Source organism: Aythya fuligula, chromosome 28, assembly GCF_009819795.1.
Source record: "Aythya fuligula isolate bAytFul2 chromosome 28, bAytFul2.pri, whole genome shotgun sequence".
Taxonomy (NCBI): domain Eukaryota; kingdom Metazoa; phylum Chordata; class Aves; order Anseriformes; family Anatidae; genus Aythya; species Aythya fuligula.
In genome coordinates, this window is record NC_045586.1 from 149,618 (window position 1) to 172,620 (window position 23,003).

A 23,003-nucleotide genomic window follows, 5' to 3' on the forward strand; every position below is an offset into this window, starting at 1 on the left:
GCTCGGTTCTCCCCGCACGGCGCAGCCCCGCTGAGGCGGGGGCGAGGCTCAGGCGGGGAGCGAGGCTCTGTCACCACGCAGCCGCCCCGTAAAAATGGCGGCGCCCCTCATTTCTCCGTCCCCCCCCCTCCCCGACGCCTGCGGTCCCCCGCGGTCGTCACGGCGGGGCTGGCGGCCCCGCCAACATGGCGGCCGCTCCCTCAGCGCCCCAACATGGCGGCGCGGCGCCTGCGCGCGGCCCCGACGGGGGCTTCCGCTTCCTGAGCGGAGCGGGACGGGACGGGACGGGACGGGGCGGCGGGGCCCGGCCGGCGGCCCCGCGGCGCGGCCAGCCGCTTTCCTGTCTTCTAGGTGGGCGCCGAGATGTCGCTCTCGCTGAAAATGTTGCCCTGCAAGAAGAGGAGAGCGGTGGTCGCGGGGCTGCAGAGCCCGCGGGAGCGGGGCGGCGCCGGGGAGGACGGGGAGCCGCCCGGAGGCGTCTCGGTGGCGGGCGCCGTCGACGGCAGCTCCCCCGTGAAACCGGCGGCGGGCAGGGCCGCCGGGCCGCCCCCGGGCTGGAGGGGACCCGGGGAGGCTTTCCTTAAGGGCGGAAAGAGGCTCCCCGCGAAGGTGGCCCCGGCTTCCAGTCAGGAAAGCGCCGACGGCTGCCCCGGCGCGCAAGATTCGTGCTCTGCCGCTGAGCTCGCCGAAGACGTTAAAAACCTGGAAGGGGGCAGAGAAGGTAAATGCGTGCGCTGGGATCCCGCCGGTGCTGCCCGGTGTGAACACGCGAGGCGAGGGGCTCGTGCTGCCGGGGGGCTGCCAGGAGCTCCCCCGGGAGAGGGGACGCTGAGGGAATCTCTGCGGCCTCCTCGCCGTGAGGGTGAGCCGCGGGAGGGGTTTGTAACCTCTGCTCTTTGCTTTTGTTCTCCTTTTTTTTTCTTTTTTTTTTTTTTTTAATTGGTTCTTAAGTGGTACAGGTTAGAAGGCATTCCAATTTAAAATGTTTCTTTTTTTTTTTTTTACTTTTTCCTCCCTCGAAATATTAGGAAACAAATGGAGAACTTAAGCAGCACTACCAAACACTGCACACTTTTGAAGTAGCTTCTTTCAGATTTCTCAAGTATCCAATTTTACAGTCTTTACGCACATTTTCCTGGTCTAATCTTTGTGTTTAATCTTCTGTGGACCTTGTGTAGTGATCAATCCTAATAATAACTGTCATAAAAAAAAAAATCTGTTGTGCAGGGTATTTGACTTTCAGCTGGTCTTTACACAAGTCTTTGTAAATTCGAGCTTTGATCTGAAAGAATTGTTTGGCATTTAGTTTTTCAAAAGAAGTGATTTGCTACTGAGGTGTAAAGACTTTTAAAAGTACAAGCTGCTTCCTCTAAAAGTCCCGGTTTTTATTTTTTATTTTTTTTTATCCACCCTTGTTTTCATTCTCAGAAGATTTAGTCTAGAGTGGCACTTGTGTGGGACTCTACTCTGACCCCTTAGGAGAGCCATTGAAGTAGGACCTGTGTTAACAAAGTTACAAGTTTGCTGTGGAAAGAGATGATTTGGAAGTTGATGTAAAAAAGGCTGCGTTAAACCTTGCTTGCTCAGAGGTTTACTTGGTGAAACTGTGATGTGTGACCTTGTGTAAGAGGTGAGGTGGTCATGATCAAAATGATGCTCACTTTGTAGCTCAGATCTTCTTTGTCTGTTGACAGAAGTGGTGGTCCTGTCTTCCCAAACTGCATGTTGTATTCATCTTTTTCTTTTCCTGGCATACATCTTTGTCTCTGAATTCAATGAAATTGGAAAATTGATTTAGCAAAGAAAAGAAAAGGGGGGGGGTGTTTTTTCCTCTCTGTATGGTTCAACCCCTTGATCTTATTTAGTGTGTGACTACCCAAATAGCTGTGCAGGCACAAAGCAGGAAATGCTGTGGGATGGGAGAGCTGGTTTTATTAGAAGACACATTGTTTTCATCCTGACTGAAGGTTTTCAAGAAACCTCAGGTTTCAGCTACATTTTATATTAATTGTAAATGCATCAAACTACAGGCTGCAGCAAAAAAGGACAGTGCTTCCTTATTTGCTTGTGAGAAGTGTTGTCTCTGCTTCTTGTGCTGCTGTGATTTAGCTCGCTGATTTGACTGAAAGCTGATTTTGTGCTGGCATAGTGGTCAGTTTACAGTTGCTATCCCGGCCTACTTAACTTCCAGAACCGTGCGGAATGGGAGTGGGAAGGAATGTCGTTGGACCTCTCAGCAGCAGTACAGTCTGAAATTAGCCCAGGGTAACAACAAAAGTGCATGCTAAGGTTGCAGTCAACAAGGCTGTTCTGACTGGGTGAAGGAGTGCTTGCCCCTAGCTGTTAACTTGTGTTGTTGCAGCCCTGTTTATTCAACAGGGAAAGCAACCACACTTCAAAGAAATCACTATTTTTTGGTGGTTAGATCATTTGACAGGGATGGTTTTGAGCACAGCTGTGCAAAACTGATAATGCAGGTAGCGAGACTGAAATAGCTGGAGGTGAGCATTGCTTCACCTGGATTTGTTTCTGGAGGACAGTAACGTGGGACTGCTGTTGTTGAAGTGTTCAGTGTACCTGGATCTCTTTCACAAACTGGGTGAGGGAGCATGACTTGTGCAGTTGGTTTAACAGATGTAAGGATGAATTTTTTGTAGTAGCAGCCTTTTAACTTTGCTTATTTGTGTCCGTATGGCGTATCTGACTACAGCCTCCTGTATACTGTTTACAGGGAAAACTCCTAAGCTGTATACAGAGGTGGCAGTAAATTTGCAGAGAGATCCATATCTGCCTGACAACCAGTCTGCAGCGCAGGAGTCTCCAGCGAGAAGTTCTTCACAGCTGGCTGTTAGAAGTCCTACCATGATGAAGCCATTGAAGAACACCAGAACTGGTGAGTGTCCCCAGCAGACTGGTGAGGAAAATGAGAGTTTGGGGCTGTTTGTTCCATTGGGTTAGCTTTGTGCAAGGAGCAGACATCTGACGTGGTATGGTAGACAAGGAACATGGGATGTGTATGTGTGCCACGTTGGGGAGTGTTCAAATGCAATGTGTTCTGAAGCTTTTATCTTGTGTTCTGAAATTTCACTTCCATTATGTGTTCTGAATTCACAAAACCACTAGTATTCAAGTGAAACTTGCTGGAGTTGATCTCCGCGTTTTTCAGTTACTAAAAAGTCTGTTTTCCTTCAGAGAAAGTTCTGACTGCTTTCATTTCCCTGAATCAGCAAAACAGCACTGCTTGGGAAACATTTTAAGTCTTGCTGCGTTGGGCCTGTAGTTTTGCTGCTGTTTTAATCTTGACCACATACTTAAAACAGCTCCTTCTGGAAAAGTGTAGAAGGGGTGCTGAGACTACTCTTTAAAATCAGTCAGTAGAGGTATCAGATATGTAACCTTTGTTTGCTTGACTAGTGTGACTTGCTCAGGTCCTACAGAACTTGAATTCTTTGTTCAAAACCACTGCTTCTAGCTCTTATGGCCTTTTCTATTTGGAAGATTTCATTATCGGCTGTTGGCAAGCTGTTGTCACTTTAGAATCTACATAATTCTATTTTTTTAATTAAAAAAAAAAAACTCATACTGTTTGAATGTGCTGGATGTGAATTATCTGAGTTTTTAGATTTTTAATTTTCATTGTTAATTTTCAGAGGAGCAAGATGGAGAAGATATTGAGAGAAGAAAGAGGAGGAGGAAAGCAAACAAACGGAAGAGGGAAGGGAAAAGTCAAGAAGAGGAGGGCTCTCTGTCTTGCGACATCAAACTGGATGATACCCTTGATCGCACCTTAGAAGACGGTGCTAAGCAGCATAACCTGACAGTTGTCAATGTGCGAAACATCCTACATGTGAGTGCGCTTAATACAGCAAACATACATGTTATGTACGTACAAGTTACCTGGCTTTATTAGTGGGTCCCTGACTTCCACTTTGTGACAGATGGGTCTGTTTTACTGTACCCTAATAGCAGTAGTATGAGTGAACTGAATTCACTGACGTGATTAACTAAAATTAATGCTTCTGGTTCCAGGTTTATGTATATGTCAGTTGCGTATCTTTCAGTTTGTCCTATGAGCAGTTTCTGGAGAGAAATGCTATTTGTTTTCCCCAGGATCAAAAATTGTGCATTTCTTTTCTCCATCTAGTACTGTTCTAGTCCAGGTGATGTCAAATATTTTCATGTTTTGCAATCCATGTGGAAAACAAACTGGAGACTGACATGACCCTTCTTTCAGGCAGATTCACCAGCTGTTTTTGTATGAGTGCCGTAAGTTAATGTCTTTCTTTGTCATGTGGCCTGTAAACATCTCACAGGTGCCTACCTTCCCTGGAACCTCGTGGTGGCATTCTGAAAATGTAGTCACTGATACTAGGTCTCCTAGGCCTTCACATATATATATTTTTTTTCTTTTCAAATATATCCAGTGTTCTCTGAAATGATACAGCACAATGTTTCAAAGAGTAGATCATTAGATACTTTCCCTGGAGAGTTAGACCCTTACTGTTTTGCAAGCCCATGGGACCTTAAGGATTTAAGTTTTCTGTTGCAGCTATGTGTCTTACATGGACGGGACCAACACACTGTAAAATTGTAAATTGGCTGTGTGACAGGAGGGAAGGGAAGCCAGTGTGGACTTTTATTTACACCATTTTCTTTCATTTGGCTTTCAATTTCCTCCTTGGAGCGTTCACAGAGAATGCAGTGCAAATGTTTGTGTCACTGCTGTGCTCACTTTATATTTTCTTGTCAAATCACTGAATAGTCTTTTTCACAGCATAATTGCAACATTTATTGTACATTCACTATTTCTCCATCATGGTTCTGACTGTTTTATTTCAACGTTAAGTCTGCTTCTTTTTAACTAACAGAATGCAAGGGAGACTTTTTTTATTTTGTGTGTTTCCTGCAGGAAGTGATCACAAATGAGCATGTGGTTGCCATGATGAAAGCAGCCATCAGTGAGACAGAAGATATACCTTTATTTGTAAGTAAAAAAACTTATATTTTCCACAGTTTTTGTCTATTCATATGATGATTCCTTTCCCAGTCTACCTTCTTGGTCTGTGTCATGATGTAGTAGGAGGAGAATAGGTAGTATAATTTACACTTCACAACCAGATTTGGCACCTGTATCAAGTGAGTCATGTATGAGTGTAAATCATGAAACAGAATTATCAGGGATTATTTTTCATGTTACTGATGATGTCTTAAAGGTAATGAATTCAAAAATGAGAAAAAGCTTCTAGTAAACAGTTGCTGTGGAAAAGGTTACAGTTAAGAAAAATAGCTGAGCAGGTTGTGGTTTTCTGTTTCAAACTCTCAGGAACCCAAAATGACTCGTTCCAAACTGAAGGAAGTTGTGGAGAAAGGAGTGGTAAGTAGCTCATCTGCTTTCGTTATTGCACCCTTCCCCTACCCTAATGGCTTTGGTTGTTGGGGCTTCTTTTAGAAATATCATGGATGCTTTTCATATTCTTAAAATGAAAAGGTGAATTCTGTGCATGTATTTTTTGATACAACAATGTAAAAAATAATCATTTTAGATGAGCAGAACAGAACCAGGACAGAGTTAGAAAATGCAGTGAATTAACAGTATCCGTTATACTAAAGTTACTGCCTGTAGAGATCCCATGGGTGGTTTAGAAAACATTTGTTCAAAGTCTGTTATGTAGCTACTTTGGAGAATAAGATCTCAAGCTCAAGTACTTATTTGATAAAATTGGTTATCTAAGCCATGCAAAAGCATGCTTTTCGTAGAGTTAAAAATGTTTTGTCTATCTTTAGGTGATTCCAACATGGAATATTTCTCCAATTAAGAAGGCAAATGAGGTAAAGGTAAGTGAGCTACTGCTGGGAAATTGGAGTCCATGCTAGAGACGCCCTACTTAGCAGTAAATCTTAATGGTGGACTGGAACAGACTTGCCTCTAGCATGTTGGGAGTATCAGCGACCAGCATTGTGAATGGGTTATGCAGGGAAGGACAAGGCAGCTAAAGTAGAAGTGTGCAGAGAACCCAAAACAGCTGCCTGCAGGGGAACTGCAGAACATGAAGGAATGATGGCATGCCAGAGGAAGGGGTCTCTTCTTCTACTTGATCCAGCTCCCTGTTTTGGTACTGCAGCAGCCTCTACCTGGATGAAATGCCTGATAACGAATGCTGCTGCCCAGGTCTCATGCTGTGAGTTGCTCCTCCCTGAGATTGTTACACATATTTTAGGACTACCAGGAAATGTGGCTTGGATCTCAATTTTTGGCATAAGACCTGCCTCTCCAAAAGACTTATAATTTAGAAGTAGAGGGGATTCAGCAGCAGAGCAGGAATGAATGGCCATTCAAGTAGAAGAAACACATCCTTGAGAAAGTGTCTGCTTATGTAATGTTTCCATTGTATAAATAATAAATCATTTGTTCTCATACCTTTTCATACCACTTAACTTGCTTTACCAATTTTACTTTAGTAATATATTTGGTTTCTTCTGCCTCTTTCTGTAGTCTCCTTCCTTTGTGAGCTTCATTTTTATTTCCTCAGCTGTTGTATATATTTGATCAGATAGTGTACCATTAGAGTGCAATGCTTTATCTTGCCAATAAAAAGTTGTCACCTTTCTTCTGTTCTGTTGCAGCCTCCTCAGTTTGTGGACATTCCTCTTGAGGAAGACGACTCATCTGATGAGGAATACCAGCCTGATGATGAGGATGAAGATGAGACTGCAGAAGAGGTAAATGTAACTTGTACAAAGATCTGTTCAGCATGGAGCTTGCATGTTTAAGGCCACAGGATGCTCTATTTTAACACACGAATGATTGTAAATCACCCCAGAGTTTCTTGTAATCTTTCTTCAATGCTGTATTATTTGGGTAAAGAAGCGTCTTTGGAATATTAGTTGAAGCAGGTCTTGATTGAAGCATGATTGGTTGTGTTCTGTATCTCTTACACTATAGAGTTTACTGGAAAGTGATGTAGAGAGCACTGCTTCTTCTCCTCGGGGAGCAAAACGATCTAGGACAAGGCGATCATCTGATGAAGAGGGAGGGACACTCTGTGAGGTAAGCTTGCAAGAGTTTTTGTTTCTAAAGAAAAAAATCTTCAGTCATTATTCCTTAATCATTAATAAGAAAGCAAAAATATATACTGTTGTTTTAAGTTGTAGTAGCATTACAGGTGCTCTGTAGATTTGGGGTCCCACTGCAATGGTTCCTGCGTAAGCAGTTAAGTTCATCCATTGCAGAAAAAGCTTAGTCAAAAATAAATGCAAATCTGTAAAAAAGCACTACCAATGGAAACAATCTGCTTCTTTTTCAGATAATGTTTATTTTTCTGATTATTTTTGAGGGAGAAATGCTTTCTGTGCTTGGCTCAGGAGGGCATGGTGATATTCATAAAAGCATGAAAGTATTTGTAGTGATGTATGCACTATCAGATCAGTGGAAAGAGTTTGCAGTATGATAGGAGCTGACAGGGAGTGAGTATCAGCAGACAAGAATCAGAAAGCAACTGTGAGAACTGACCATTGGCATTGGAATCAGAGAAATAATAATAACGTACTGATATTTCCAAGTTAACTCACTGTGGGACTGTTTTGGGAAAGGGTGGGTGTGTGCCACAAATACTGGCATAACTAGAGATGATAAATCTGAATGCTGAAACTTTCCAGCATTTGACCATTTCCAAATGTCTCCTTTCCTGAAAGCTCATTAAATAGTGAATTTGTATTTTCTGAAAATCAAAGTGAGTGTAATACAGGCCATCCGTTTCCTTCTGTGAAGCATTTCTTTCATTTCTATTTTGCTAGCCTGTGGTTAAACTGAAAAAAAAAAATTACGACTTATTCTGTCCTTGAAAATCTGCTGTAAATAAAACTTTAAAACACAAAGGCCTTTCTAATTAGGTGGAGAAGGTTACTGCACCTGTTGTTAGACATATTAGTGCTGAAGTAGTTCCCATGGGACCTCCACCACCTCCTAAACCAAAGCAAACCAAAGACAGCACATTCATGGAGAAGCTGCATGCAGTGGATGAAGAACTGGCTTCAAGCCCAGTATGCATGGATTCCTACCAGGTACTGTGTTTTGGGATGCTACAGTGGTATTTCTTCAGTTTGAGTTAAAATTTCATTCTGCTCTCCTTTTGTAAATTTAGACAAGATGAATCTGTTTAGTGGGTAGCACGCAAGCTCTGTGAGAATAGAGGTAGCTGTTAGTACAGGGCTATCAGTGACACATACTTTTAATTTCTTGTATCATAACTACACTTTATGCTCATAGGCTTCTCAGTTACATTGTTTTTACTATTAACTGTAATTCTATGGCATTTACATAAGTAAGGAAAATACCTTTCTTTTGAAAAAGAAATGGTCACTTTGGTTGTATTTTGCAGGCAGGTACGCTGTGAACATGCAAAGAAGCTTGGTTGCCAAGGCAACCACTATTTCATATTGATAATGAGAAAAATATTACTGATCCGTTCTACTCCACAAGGGTGAGGAGTTGTAAAGCAAGAGTCCTGCACTGTAGCTTCAGGTTAATTACAGATAGTGAAAACTGGGCAAGAGAGTAAAATGTACATGAAGGGGGCAAATATTGCAAGGGGGGGGGATAAAAGTTTAGCACAAAATAAGTGAACAATAATATATTCGTAAAGAATAATAATTTAATAGCAAGAATAATGAAAGGTTGGATTTTCTGAAATACCAAAATAAACAATTCTTTGTGGCAAGAATCTAATTTTTGATAGTGGATTCTTCTTGCTCTGATGAAAATCCTACTGCCAAAGAAGCTGTGAAGAAAGCAGAGAAACTCTAATTCCATTCTGCTTTTCCTTCATGTTTCAGTCTCTGGAAGACAGCCTCATTGCCTTCAGAACCCGATCAAAGAGACCGCTGAAGGATGTTCCTCTTGGTCAACTGGAGGCTGAGCTCCGAGCCCCAGATATCACGCCTGATATGTATGATCCCAATACTGCAGATGATGAAGAATGGAAAAGGTGGCTTGGAGGGCTCATGAATGATGATGTGGAGAACGAAGGTACGTACAACACATTGTTGCTTATTGGAACAGAGGGATCCTGGAGGTTTTTCCTCCTGTTCTTGGCTACTTTCTCTTCCCATTGCTCGTGATGTTCTTGGCTGGATCCATTATCTTGTTTAGCAATATGCATGTGTTTTACACACAGTCAGTTTTCCTCATCTTCTGTATAGACATTTGTGAGACACCTGAAGTTAAAAACCCTCACTTTAAATAATAATTAGCGAGCACATGCAGTAACTGGCAAACATAAATGAAAGCTATGTTGTTCAATTCTTAATGAATCATGCTGTGTCATGAAGCTGGCAGCATAGGTACGCCTGAATCTGAACATACCATGCTCCTTTGCAGGGACATGAACTGTTATGTTAGAAAAAAAAAATAATAATAATAATTTGTTCTTGAAGAGAGAAAACAGTTTTGGGCTTGACTTTCTTTTGTTCTGGATTTACAGGTTACATAGAGTTGTACAACTGACTGTGAAACAAAAATTGGAATACTCTTCCAGTGTATTGTAATACTTCATTCTTTCTAATTTTAGCTGAAACTTGGGTCATACAGAACAAATCTAACTTCTATAAATGGGAATGACTAAAAATAAAGGTGGTTAGTAGCTTAGTTTGAAAAGAGGATGGAGTTGATATTGCTTTCTTAAAAATAAACAGTTAATTTCAAGCAGTAATCCTAGCCATCTTTGTGTAAGATCAGGCAATAAACTAAGTGCTTCTCTTCCTGGCTACTGTTTAGTCTTGGGGCAGGGTAATGACGTTTCAAAACATGCTTCCTATTAGATGAATTAGATGATGATGATGACCCTGAGTACAACTTCCTGGAAGATCTGGATGAACCAGATACAGAAGACTTCAGAAATGATCGTGCGGTGAGAATTACCAGTAAGTCTGCTGGGAATCCCACTTCCTTTCTCAGTAGGATTAGTAATTTATTTTCAAAAGTGTTTTGTTGTAAAGGCTTTGCAGTGTAGGCTAAGTAAAAACAAAAAATAAAATAAAATAATAAATAAATAAACACACTTTGCAGACTGAACACCTTTTCCATGCAGAACTGGCTTTCTGTGAATACGTGAAAGGATTTAGCCAGAGCTGCTGTGCTATCAGATGTATTTTACTGTATAGCACAGAATGAAGAATATTTTATAGATAGTGCAGTCTTTCATAAAGCTACAGCCAAATTGGAAAGTGAATGCCTGCCTTATGTTTTGAGTGTAATGAAATTTTCTTCACGTCATTGCAATCTTTGAGTTACAGTTTAAAGAGCGTATCATTTATTATGTTCTCAATAAAACATATTTGTTTTAGGTCTTACTGCAGATTAACTTCGTTTTAAAATATATTTTTTTTCCAATTTATTTTTTCCAAAGTGTTTGTGATTAAAAACAGTCTCAACAGAATTTTTTTGGGGCCCAGCAATAAAAAGGGGTATAATATAATGTAAGCCAGCAGTGTGTCCTTGCTGCAAAGAAAGCTAATGGTATCTTGGGCTGCCTTAGGAGGAGTGTTGCCAGTAGGTTGAGGGAGATGATCCTTTCCCTCTACTTAGCACTGGTGAGGCCACGTTGAGAGTACAAGTTCCAGTTCTGGGCTCCCCATTACAAGAAAGACATGGATGTAGCAGGGAGAGTCCAACAAAGATGATTAAGGGTTCTAGAGCATCTCAGATATTGTAAGGGCTGAGAGCTGGAGCTGTTCAGTCTAGAGGAGGATCAAGGGGGATCTCACCAATGTCTATAAATACCTGAAGGGAAGGTGCAGAGCAGGCTTTCTTGAGTGGTGCCCAACAACAGGACAAGAAGCAATGGGCACAAAGTGAAGAGCAGGAGGTTCTGTCTGATCATCGGGAAATACTTTTACACTGTGCAGGTTACTCTGCCAGGGCTCAGTCTGCCCAGAGAGGCTGTGGCATCTCCGTCCTTGGAGACTTTTCAGAAGCAGCCTGGATGTTGCAAGTGGATGTGGGTGACTCTGGTTGAAGAAGGCAGTTGGACCAGATGGAGCCAGAGGTCTCTTCCAACCACAACCATTCTGTATATATCAGAGGCTGTTCCTTCTCGGACCTCTGTTTACAAGAGGAGGGTCACTCTTTGCAAGAGAGATTCCTTAAATGGCTTGAGATTATGACAGGATTGATGAGTGTTTCTTGCAAGAGGAATCTTCATTTTTCTTTTTAATTTTACTTGCAGAAAAGGAAGTGAATGAACTGATGGAGGAGCTGTTTGAGACAGTAAGTGATAAATTGGGTGTAACACTGAAGAGTAATAGATCTTTCTCAGATCTGGCATGAAACCACTAAAGCCGTAAGGGGGACCTTTGTAAATGTTCAGTGCTGAATATGTGCAAAAGACTCTACCATAAAAGTGTAATTTGGGGTGGAACTTACGTAGGAACTTCCATAAGTTACTGTAGAGATGAATGTATGTGCTAAGAGGATCATCATGAGCTTTAACTAAAGACACTTTGTAGTAAATGTACTTGTTGAGCTTTCTTTTTTTCTGACTACATTTTTCTACTACACGTGTTGTCAGTTTCAGGATGAGATGGGTTTCTCAAACATGGAAGATGAAGGTCCAGAAGATGAAGATAATGTTACAGAGTCACGGCCAAATTTTAATACACCACAGGCACTTAGGTAGGATCATTTGATAGTTGTCATAAAACTAAATATTAATAATTCTTTTATGGTAAAAAGCCTTTGGTCACCTGCAGGTACTATGCCATCCCCTAAGGAGATAATGCCTTTTGAGAAAAAGCTGCTGCTTTAAAGGGTATCATCTGTTTTATCTGAAGGCCTTCCATATATAACCCCTTTATTACACAGATTCTTCTGGGAAAATGGCTTGGCAAGCTTTTAAGACACTTGCCTCAGCTGTTAAACAATAAAACAACAGTTATCAGAGCAGTATAATACCTGATTGACAATGGCACAATGATTCAAAATGATGGATAGAGACACTGGATACTGGGGTGTTGCTGCGTATGTTGTTTGTGTATGTGATCAAAGCTGTGCATGTTCTGTGCAGAGAACATCCCAAGCTCAATAGGTACTCTAGCTCTCTAATTCTTGTGCTTTACAGTGTGGTGGTGGGTGTAGTGTTCTGAACTCCTTTCAAAGAGGTAATAGCTTTCTTGCCTTTTTTTTTTTGTTGTTGTTGGGGGGGAGGGTTGATTGATAAAGTTCATTTACTGCCCTTACGTTTTTTTGATTATAAGAGACTCCTGAGGAACTAGCTTGAACAAGTGGATCATCTCGTCTTTTAAGCAAATAACTTGTATATATTAGTAGCATTTCCAAAGGAAGAGAAGTACATACAATTGCTGAGGCCTAGGCCTGAAACAACTATAAAATTCAGCAATTAACTTCTGATGATTTTTGATATGGGTTATACTTGATGTAGCACCTCAGAGAGAAAAGACTTTAAAGCATTACTTTCTAGGTAATAATACAAGCCTATGTAAGAAATTACAGAAATTGTCTAAAGGTGAACTATGATAAGAATGGTGTCTCCTTATTTATGGGGCAGATCACTTCAAGATCAAGGTGTATCTGTTTGGGAAAGGAGCTAAAATGACGGCTGGAATTTCTTGATACTCTCTCTGGATGAGCAGTACCAGAGGAGAGCGCAGCGAATCTTAAACCAGCTACAGACTAAAAGCAGGGAAACTTCATGCTCTGCTCTCTCTTACAATCTGTGTGCACTTGTTTTTGGTGATGGCTAGTTTATTCTTCCTTCGGCATGCTCTTCCTCTGAATTTTTTCTTCCCCAGTTTTATCTGTGTACAGGACTCTTTAAGTATGTTCTGTGGCAAAACACCTGTTTCCTGAGTTTATTGTTTTTATGATATCTTACATTAGATGCATCTTGGAACAACTTCATTTATAATCGACTTTAGGCCTGTTACAAAAGTAAAGCTGGTAACTAACAAATCAGAATATTAACTGAATAACAAAACAAAATAAAATATGTATTTCAGTTACACCATAAGACCAGGGAGGCTGCATGAAGTTAGTTTAGAAAAGAACAGAAATCCATACATACCCTTTTCTGCTACAGGCGTAGCTTTTACTATCGTGTCATCAGATGTCCAGTGGAATAGTCTGCATAAAGCTAGGCAAAACGTTAAAAAAAAAAAAAAAAAAAAAAAAAGGCGAAAAATGAAGGAAGAAGAAAAAGTAATAGCATTTGAGTCAGCACATGATGTTTCTGGAGATAATTATGGTAACATGCCACCCATAACACCTTGGGTTTGGACCTTGCCTGATGCTATAATTTAAATAGGGTCGGGTTTATTGTATTATAGACTATGTTAGCTCCTGGCTGCTCTGGAGTGCGCCTTAGCACTTGACTACAACAAACATGGAGCACTACTGAGAACAGTGAACAAGAGCGTTAGCTGTGCTTGGAATAGAGGTTAAGTGGAATAGTTTTGACATTGCATCCCAAAACTAAAACAGTGTTACAGGGATGTACAGTTTAAGAACTACTCTGTCCGTACTACGCTTTGACAGAATATTTCAACTTGGAAAAAAAAAAAAAAAAAAAAAAGGTAAAATATTCTAATGGAATAGGATTGGTGATTAGGTCCTATGCTTTTTATATTTTGGTCTGCCTGGTCTCAAACAGATTTGAAGAGCCTCTGGCCAATTTGCTGAATGAACAACACCGGACAGTGAAGGAACAACTGGAGCAGTTGAGAATGAAAAAGTCTTCTATCAAGCCACCACAGGAGATAGAGAAATCAAAACCTCACAATGAGAAGCCTCTCCAAAGCCTTGTTCTCGACTGTACGCAAAGAAAAAGGCTCCAGCAGCAAATGCAGCAGGTAATAAAATATTATCAATATTATATTCAGGCTATGGAATATTTGCTGTATGCTGCTGCAGCATGGGAAAGGGGGAAGCCAGTGGTACAGCAAGCACTCTGGCTTGCTGTTTAATTTTAGAAATTAATTGAAAAAGCTACAACTAACTATTGTTAATCAATACAGTGTCATGTCATGGTGTGTAGCAGCAAGGAAAGGACAAATCTCTCAAACACAAGCTAAAGAAAAAGATCTTGGGTTATACATGTAAGGCAAATGACCTTTTTAATCTTTCAGCTGCAAAGCAAGGTGTATGTTGTTTGAACACATATATGTAGGGATTGCTGAAGTCATTCATTTTGAAGAAACACTTAAGAAACACTTGAGTATTTTATTAGAAAAAAAATCCTTTCTGTATTGCTCATTATGGTGTGAATTTTTTTTATAAAAGCTAGGAATGTGTCCTAAGACTTAAACAGGTGATGTGTTCCAACTCTGTGGAATAGAAACTATATTATAAGAAGTAGTTTTTATGCTGCCTGTTTGTAGTCGAGTTTCCCCTCAGTTCTCTATTGTTGGAAGGATTTCTTCTGAAGTCAGACGGATTTATTTTTTTTTGTGATGCTTAGGAGATGTTTCTTGAAACTTTATACTTAAGCTTTCCAGTTTCTCATGTTACTGATACGCTGACAATCCCTATCTGATTTTATTCTTCAAGCATGTTCAGCTTCTGACTCAAATCCATCTCCTTGCAAGTTCCAACCCTGCTTTAAGTTCAGAGGCCAGTACCACTAGGATGTTTTTGGTAAGGATATGTCTTTAAAAAGAGCTAAACAAGCTTTAATGATCTCTGGTCACTGGTGATATTTAGAGAGCTTAATTTGTTTAACTTATCCCGTGCAATTGAGAGAGACTACCACTAACAAAGACAATGATGTTAGCCTCCTGTTAGCATGCTCAATACTTGAAGAAATAAATCACATTTAATAACAGTACTTTGAAGTGGCATATCTTTTTAGTTTTCTACTGTTTGCTTGGAAATGCTAAAAACAAAGTACAAAAACTTCTGTAATTAGTGAACATTCTGTGACCTTGATAGATTCCAGAAAGTTGGTGAATTAATATGATCAGACAAAAGTAAAAAAAAAAAAAATCTTTAAAGAAAAAAAAAAAGAGATTATTCCTAGATTTAGAGTTCAAAAATAAGATAGAAGACATCTGTAGTGATGTATTTCTATGCCTGTGACTTCACCAGCTTAGTTTGAAAGCTTTTATTGCATTTACATATGTGTTCTTAACCTTTTACCTTTCTTCTGTGTCTGACTTTGTAGAATGAGCTTGGTAACTTTGCTCGAAGCTCTACGCTCCTTCGTCAATCATTCTATCCTAAATTTCAAACAATGTTCCAGCCATGTAACCTGAAGGGAGCACTGCAGCTCATTGAAGATTTTCATGCCCAAGTTCAAGTTGACTGGAGCCCTCGGAAAGCTGTGAAGAAGAGTGGTATGTATACTTTTACTTTTTCCTGATCTAAATTTAAGCAGAAACTAAATAACATGCAAATTCTAAAAACCAGGGAGGAAATAGTATTTTCTGCAGTGAAGGGAATAACAGAAACAGTATTTTCAAGAAGTCAGTAGTGAATAACACTATTTGCCCATGCCAGTATCTATCCTCACCTGTTCATTCTTTACACAGCCAATGAATTTCCATGTTTGCCAAAGCAAGTGGCATGGATTTTGGCAACAAGGAGAGTCTTTATGTATCCAGAGTTATTGCCAATATGTTCCTTGAAAGCAAACCCTCCCCGGGACAAGATTATCTTCACAAAAGCAGAGGACAAGTAGGTGCTTAGAATTGCTGAATAACATGCGCACCAATGAACTTCCTTTATATGGTAAAGTTTTAGGATACAATCTTTAAGAACAGCTGTCTGTTGTGGAACGGTGTATGCAAATAGCAATCTGAACTACTGTGTAAAAGACTGCTTTTTTATTTTTCTTTTTTTTTTTTTTTTTCCCTCTCCTTATTTCTTCAGTTTATTAGCTTTAGGTCTGAAACATTTTGAAGGGACAGAGTTTCCAAAGCCTTTGATCAGCAAATATCTCTTACCAACAAAAACTGCCCACCAGCTGACAGTGCGAATTAAGAATCTCAATATGAATCGAGCTCCTGATAATATCATCAGAGTAAGTGATGCATTCAGATTATGGATTGGTATTTTTCACATTTGTCTATCTGGTTCATATTTGTCATACAAAAAGAGATGTGCTGTTTGTTCCAAGGACCTTTTTGTACATATGCTGATGCTTTCTTAAAAGAAAATGTGATCCTCCCATGAAGGGTGACAGTTTCTTCAAAATGACCGTATGATTTTTACTTTGTAAGTATTTTAATTAATATTTTGACAGCCTAGAGCCTAATGTAATCTAATCCAGAGTCTAATTGCAAACAGTCCTGGTACAGCTGTAGCTTCAATAATCCAGACAAATTTGCATAAATAAATTTTAAATAGCAAAATGTAGACGAAAGTGCTGTCTCCGGTCAAGCTGTACGTCCAACAGGCCAAATATCCTCTCCCATAACTAATGTCCAGTGCTGAAAAGAGAATAAGAAACAGAAACTTAAAGCTAGTACATGTGCACAACTGCTAGAACTTTGTTTTTTTTTTTTTTTTTTCTGAGAGAAACCAAGATGACAGTGAGCATTCATATGAACACTTTTACAGAGCACAATTCTTAGCCTATATCCCAGCAGTTCTTGGACAGGTGTTCTGACCGTGGTTGTCTTGCCTTGCATTCTCTCCTCTCTCCACACAGTACTATAAAAAGACAAAGCAGTTGCCTGTTCTGTTCAAGTGCTGTGAGGAAATCCAGCCTAGTGAGTGGAAACCACCCGTGGAGAGAGAAGAACATCGCCTGCCATTTTGGCTAAAGGTACAGTTTCTGCTGTTTCTTCATCCAGCATAGCTTTGTTTATTTCTTTTTTTTTTTTTTTCCTTCTTACAGTATAGGTTCAGAATGAGTTGTTTGGGTAGGCTATAGCTCTGAAGTCAAAAAGTAGTCTGACTGCATTGTAGGGGAGCCTGTGTTACCTTGGGTCCAGGTAGTAAATCTATCAAGAGCAGCACTTAGCAACATGAAGTATTATACACTGCTCTTGGTGTGACTGCCCAGCTGCACTATGGAGCTGAAGTTGTTGTGGATTTTCTTTGCTTTTTGGTGCATCCTTGTACATGATACATGGGTGTATTTCTAATGTCTGTTTTGATGTGTTTATTTTTTAATTTGACTTCGTTAATTTTTTAATTGACATAATCTGACCCTTGCCTTATGCATTATGGTTAGTGGTGTTGCTGTCTTTCCCACTGTGTTGTAGCCAGGAGAAAGTGTTTGTTCTTCTTTCCAAACCTTTTAAGAGGAAAGAAGAAATCTGTGTTTTTTTTCACAGAATTGTAGGGGTTGGAAGGGACTTCAAGAGATCATCAAGTCCAACCCCCCTGCCAAAGCAGGTTCCTTAGAGCAGGCTGCCCAGGTAGGTGTCCAGACGGGCCTTGAATATCTCCAGAGAAGGAGACTCCACAACCTCCCTGGGCAGCCTGTTCTAGTGCTCTGTCACCCTTTATCACCCTTTTTGTGTTTTTCTTTGTAAGATGATGTTCACCTGCAGTGTGGCTGTTATTACACCTGAATGTCTCTCGCTTTCTAAGGATTCTTTCTCTGAGATTCCTAGCACAGTGAAGACTTAAATTGGAGGCATAGTGACTGCACTGAGGGTCGCTCAGTGAGGTCTGTGTCTGAGGAAAAAATGAGATGCCCTAAAATCTAGTTCTCTTAATGGCACTGTTACAGTGAAGCTTCCCTCCCACAGCCTTGTATTTACTGAAGGAAAGCTTACAAAGCAGTTTGGTTCTGTTGTTTCTTTTAGGCACTTGGATTCCTTTGAAGGCTCTAGAGTAAAACTTGTGAATGTTAAACAGTAAATAAAAAATTGCTTTACTTTTAGAAGCGAGTTACTGCCTTTCTTCTGCAGTGCTGTTTGAAGGTAGGCAGAACCTGTGGATTGGACTAAAAACTCCCCTATTTCCTTTAGGCAAGTTTGCCCTCCATTCAGGGGGAATTGAAGCAATTAGCAGAAGATGCGAGGGAGATGCCAGGTTCACCTGATGAAGAATCTGACTTTTTGGGCACAGAAAAGGAAACTTCGGACACAGAATATAATGAAAAATACCCTCTACTCATGCCAAAGGGACTAGTACTGACCTTAAAGCCTCTTGCCAATCGATTCTCTAGGAGAGCATGGAGAAGACAGAGGTCTTCAGCTCTGAAGCCTGTCCTCATTCGACCAAGTCCTTGTCTGCAGCCCATTTCCAACACTATTAACATTCAGAAAACCATGAAGTTATCCCAGTCAGAGGCTCCACCCAGCAAAGTTATGGTTCAGATTCCTCGATTAATCCAACCAGCTACGGTTATGCAGACAGTGCCAGGAGTGCAGCCTTTGAATGTTCCAGCAGTGGTGGGAAGTGGGGATGGCTTGGAATTTCAGAATGTGCTCTCTGCTTCGCATCCAGACTCCAGGCAAGCTTTCTCAGCTGCTTTACCACCAGCATTAGTGTCTTCAAATCCAATAACTTTTCAGCCAAAATTAATGTTACCAGCTTTGGCTGGAGCAAAAATACGCAAACCTTGTGTTCGCAAGGGATATCAGAAGAAAAAAGGGACAAAATCTGCCCCACTGATAAAGACTTCGCCTTTGATCCAGCCATCTCCAGTCATTCTTACTGTACCTGCTACCACAGTGAAAGTGGTTAATATAGGCAATGGTTGCAACATGATTCAGCCCATAAATACAACTGTGGGGAGAGGCACTCAGGCTATTCCAGTTACAACCTTGTTGGTAAATCCATCCACTTTCCCATGTCCATTAAATCAGCCTCTAGTGACTTCCTCAATTCCTTCATTGATAGTTTCTCCTAACCCTGTTGGTCTTTCTGCATCTTCTGTTGGTGAAAATGAAGAACAACTGAATCTGGTTCCTTCGTGTCCTGCTGGAAACAGCAAAAATTCCTACCCCACAGTGGAGCCCAAGGCTGAACCCCAAGAGTTGTATGCTACATACTCAGCTGTCTCCCCCAAGAAGGAATGTAGTACAAATCCTGCCACTTCAAATAATGGCAGTCAGGAGATGGTAAATAAGAATGACTGCTGTAGCTGGACAGTGGTAGAAGGACAAGAGAATGCTTCAGAGCCATTGTCTGTGGACCTTTTGCCTCATTTAGAAGATCCAGATGAAACAGTAAAAATTGAGCCTGAAGATTCAAACGATGCCATCAAGGAAGTAAATCCAATACAGAAGAGGGATCTTCTGTGTGCTGAGGTGAAGGAGGAATTCATGCTGGGTCTTGGCCAGGAGCTGAACATGGAGGCCTGCTCATGTCCAAATGAGCTGAAAGAAATTAAAAAGGAGCATGCTGTGTGTGAAGAGAAGGGAGGAGAAGAAAGACGGGCTTTGCAGTCATCTCCCCATGATGAACAGCAGGTAGATGCAGCTGGTGTTACTGGACCACAAGCAAGCAGTGAGTCTCCAAAGAATCATTCATACACAGTGGATCTCGAAGCAGAATTTAGTAGCCCACTAGGAAGACCAGAAGATTCGTCTAGTATGGATGGCCAGTCTGTTGGGACACCAGCTGGCCCTGAAGCTGGAGGAGAGAGAGAAGGACAAGATGAAGAAGACGATGATGACTTTGATGATTTCACACAAGATGAGGATGAAGAAATGTCATCAGCCTCAGAAGAATCTATTCTTTCGGTGCCAGAACTTCAGGTAAAAGCAAAGTTTCTAAAAATTGCTAATAATTTGTGTGCTGAAACAACTTAGTGACATAAGGGCAAATCACAATTTGATTCCAATTGGAAAGCTGGACTGTTAACCATATATTATCATGATATTTGTGCTGGTTTTGGAGAAACTGGACACCACGTATTTCTGAGATTTTTAAGTCTAAGCGAAAAGAATGTCTTGCAAAATTCCAGATTTAAATTCTGCTGATCAGTAAGGACTTTCTCAACTGAAGCTGTTCATTAAGAAATACTTTAACTATATTAATTTCCAAGACACAATTCCACCAAGCCTTTAAGAGATAAGACCATTAAGGAATCTTTTCTAACTTAAGGCTTTTTTCCATGTTCGATTCTGAGTTGAAGTTTGTGTGTGATACAAAAATGGGCAGTTCTAGTTCTTGTGGAATTCTGTCACTTTACTAGAACCCTCTGATCAGATATTGATCTGTGGTGGTGTTCAGCACTGTTAGGATTATAATGGAGTGAGCTAGATGCTGAATGATGTTCAAAGAAACACTAAAAGAAAATAATGTGGATTTTTGTTGTTGCTTTTGAAGGAGACAATGGAAAAACTTACTTGGCTTGCAACAGAGAGACGCTTAAGCCAAGAAGGAGATTCTGAAGAAGAGAATTCCCAGGAAGAGAACTCTGAGCCGGAGGAGGAAGAGGAGGAGGAAGGGGAAGGAATAGAGAGTTTACAGAAGGATGATGAAGTTTGTGGAGATGTGTCAGAAGAACCTAAATCAGCCTTCACATTGACAAAGATGGCCCCGCAGGTGGAAGCCCACAGAATACCACCAGGTAAGTTTTGTTGACTTCTTTTGATGCAGGGTATAGGGAACTGCTGTCTGCAGTAAAAGCAAAACCATAGGGAAACTCCATTTGGGTTTAATTTCACTTAGCATTTCTGAGCTTAGTATTGCTTTCCATCTGAAAAATTTATAACAATCATCATTCTGTAAGAATGGCTCTTAACGCAGAAGCCCTTGCATATGTGTCATGGTTTAACCTGGCCGGCAGCTAAACACCACACAGCCGTTCACTCACCCTCCTCCCTCCCTCTCTGGGATGGGGGAGAGAAACGGAAAGTGAAGCCCGTGAGTTGAGATAAAGACAGTTTAATAAGACAGGAAAATAATAATAACAATAATAATAATAATAACAATTATGATAATAGTACTACTACTAATAATGTGCACAAACAAGTGATGCACAATGCAATTGCTCACCACCTGCTGACCGATGCCCAGCCTAACCCCGAGCAGTCTGGCCCCCCTCCCCCGGCTAGCCACCCCTATATTTTGTTTAGCATGATGTCAGATGGTATGGAATACCCCTTTGGCTAGTTTGGGTTACCTGTCTTGGGTCTGTCCCCTCCCAGCTCTTGCTGCACCCCCAGCCTGCCCGTTGGCAGGACAGAGGAAGAAGCTGAGAAGTCTTTGGCTTAGTATAAGCACTGCTCTGCAACAATTAAAACAACGGGGTGTTATCGGCACTCTTCTCATCTTAAGCCAAAACATAGCATTCAACCAGCTACTAGGAAGAAAATTAACTCTGTTCTAACTGAAACCAGGACAATATGTCAGCTGAGCATCTTCAGTTTGTTGTAATGCATTTATGCTTTAGGAATTTGCAAACATGAGATGTGTGCCTTGTGTCAACTAATACCCCAAATCAATACAAGAACAAGGTTAAATAGTCATACTTTTAAGTTGAATTTTGTGTTATAACGTCATGTTGGGAACAGTCAAGGAAACAAAGTAACAACTTTACAGAATATAGCAAGCAGTAGATGAATTTAAACAGGGATCTTTGAGGAGGTGGACCCAGTAGACCAGCAGATTCCCAAGATTAAAGACACAAAAATCTCAAGGTAGCAAATCTTTGCATAGTATTTCATTCCATATTATCTGACACCAGTTAGTTATCTGTGATGTTAACTGTATTTGTGCAAGTAATAAGCCAGAAGAGTAATTTGCAAGTGTTAAGTCCAGCTCTGATGCTCATATCACATCTGTAGTTTTGCCCCTGGTATTCAGTAGATTTACCTACTGTTTTTTTTAGCAGACTGCTAGCTGAGTAGCAGCTAGGGTCAAAGATGGGTTTCTTGATGTATCCAGAGACTTTTCTCATCAGTTGCTGTAAGCAGCCAATTTTAAATGTTAGCCAGCCTGACTAATAAGAGGTATTTTGCTCATGCACATACAAGAGGATGTAAACAGTTAACTCATTGCTAAGTCTGAAAACCTACTTCTGTATCGTAATGTTGGTCTAGAGGAGTAGTCATCTGCCAGCCCAGAGAATGTATAAGTGCATGTACAACTTGCTTTGTGCTTCTTTACAGGAGAGAATGTGAAAGCCCCTGGGAAAAGCAGGAGTTCCCACAGAGCCAGAAATAAGAGGGGACGGACTCGTGCCAGCAAAGACACGTCAAAGCTGCTCCTCTTGTATGATGAAGACATCCTGGAGAGAGATCCCCTGCGGGAACAGAAAGATCTGGCATTTGCACAAGCCTATCTAACCAGAGTAAGCCAGACCAATAAGTAACCCAGAAACAGGAACATCATGCACTGTGAATCCTCACAGTTCCCACCTGAGCCACATAACTGTCATTTCTAACTGTGGGTGCCAGTTGTGACTAGAATGGAGTTACCTTTCTTCTTGGCACCCCATTTGGTGTTACTTCACTTACTGAATTGTCTTTATCTTGATCTGTAAGATTTCTTGCTTTTGCTCTTTTATCCTCTCCCCTGTCCTGTTTTGGGGAGGCAGGGAGTGAGCGAGAGGCTGTGGGGGTCTTTAGCTGCTGCCTGGGGCCAGCCCACAACACTGGGTCAGTTTTAATTTCAGAATTTCTTGGGTCTTGAATTTGGTTCTTTTCTGTCTTATGAGCAATCTGCATTTATCTTTAAGGAAGAGATTTTCTTGGCCCAGCAGAACTGGAAGCATTATATGAATGCTGGGTGACAAGTGATCAGAGATTACCAGATTAATTTATTTTCTTCCTGAATGTTAGGCAGTCCTATAAAGGTCTTGTTCTTTGCAGGTGCGTGAAGCATTGCAGCATGTTCCTGGGAAGTATGAAGACTTCCTTCGTGTTATCTACGAGTTTGAGATTAGCATGGACAAGCGAACAGCTGTGGATCTCTATTTCACTTTACAGAAACTGTTGCATGACTGGCCACAGTTGCTCACAGATTTTGCTGCTTTCCTTTTACCAGAACAAGCTTTGGAGTGTGGACTGGTAAGTAGAATGAAAGAAGCAGACCAGAATTTAAGCAGACAATGACAATGCTTGTGGGAATGAAAGAATGAGGA

The 23,003-nt window shown here is 40.9% G+C and overlaps 1 protein-coding gene across 2 annotated transcripts in view; it reads left to right on the plus strand.

The window, feature by feature from the left end:
* The first annotated feature begins 317 nt into the window (after positions 1–317).
* The window catches only part of LOC116499495 (GON-4-like protein), a 29,872-nt gene continuing 7,186 nt past the window's right edge, over positions 318–23,003 (plus strand). The window contains exons 1-23 of one of the 2 annotated variants that reach the window (XM_032204245.1): positions 318–721; positions 2,732–2,893; positions 3,651–3,847; positions 4,910–4,984; positions 5,324–5,374; positions 5,785–5,835; positions 6,625–6,720; positions 6,944–7,048; positions 7,891–8,061; positions 8,833–9,025; positions 9,817–9,918; positions 11,223–11,263; positions 11,565–11,668; positions 13,662–13,860; positions 14,558–14,644; positions 15,171–15,342; positions 15,538–15,682; positions 15,878–16,028; positions 16,659–16,775; positions 17,932–19,668; positions 20,243–20,486; positions 22,030–22,211; positions 22,732–22,929. In XM_032204245.1, the coding sequence (XP_032060136.1) occupies positions 364–721; positions 2,732–2,893; positions 3,651–3,847; positions 4,910–4,984; positions 5,324–5,374; positions 5,785–5,835; positions 6,625–6,720; positions 6,944–7,048; positions 7,891–8,061; positions 8,833–9,025; positions 9,817–9,918; positions 11,223–11,263; positions 11,565–11,668; positions 13,662–13,860; positions 14,558–14,644; positions 15,171–15,342; positions 15,538–15,682; positions 15,878–16,028; positions 16,659–16,775; positions 17,932–19,668; positions 20,243–20,486; positions 22,030–22,211; positions 22,732–22,929 (4,938 nt within the window). In that variant the 5' untranslated portion in view covers positions 318–363. The remainder of the gene's footprint in view (positions 722–2,731; positions 2,894–3,650; positions 3,848–4,909; positions 4,985–5,323; positions 5,375–5,784; positions 5,836–6,624; positions 6,721–6,943; positions 7,049–7,890; positions 8,062–8,832; positions 9,026–9,816; positions 9,919–11,222; positions 11,264–11,564; positions 11,669–13,661; positions 13,861–14,557; positions 14,645–15,170; positions 15,343–15,537; positions 15,683–15,877; positions 16,029–16,658; positions 16,776–17,931; positions 19,669–20,242; positions 20,487–22,029; positions 22,212–22,731; positions 22,930–23,003) is intronic. The other variant, XM_032204246.1, reaches the window with a different exon arrangement.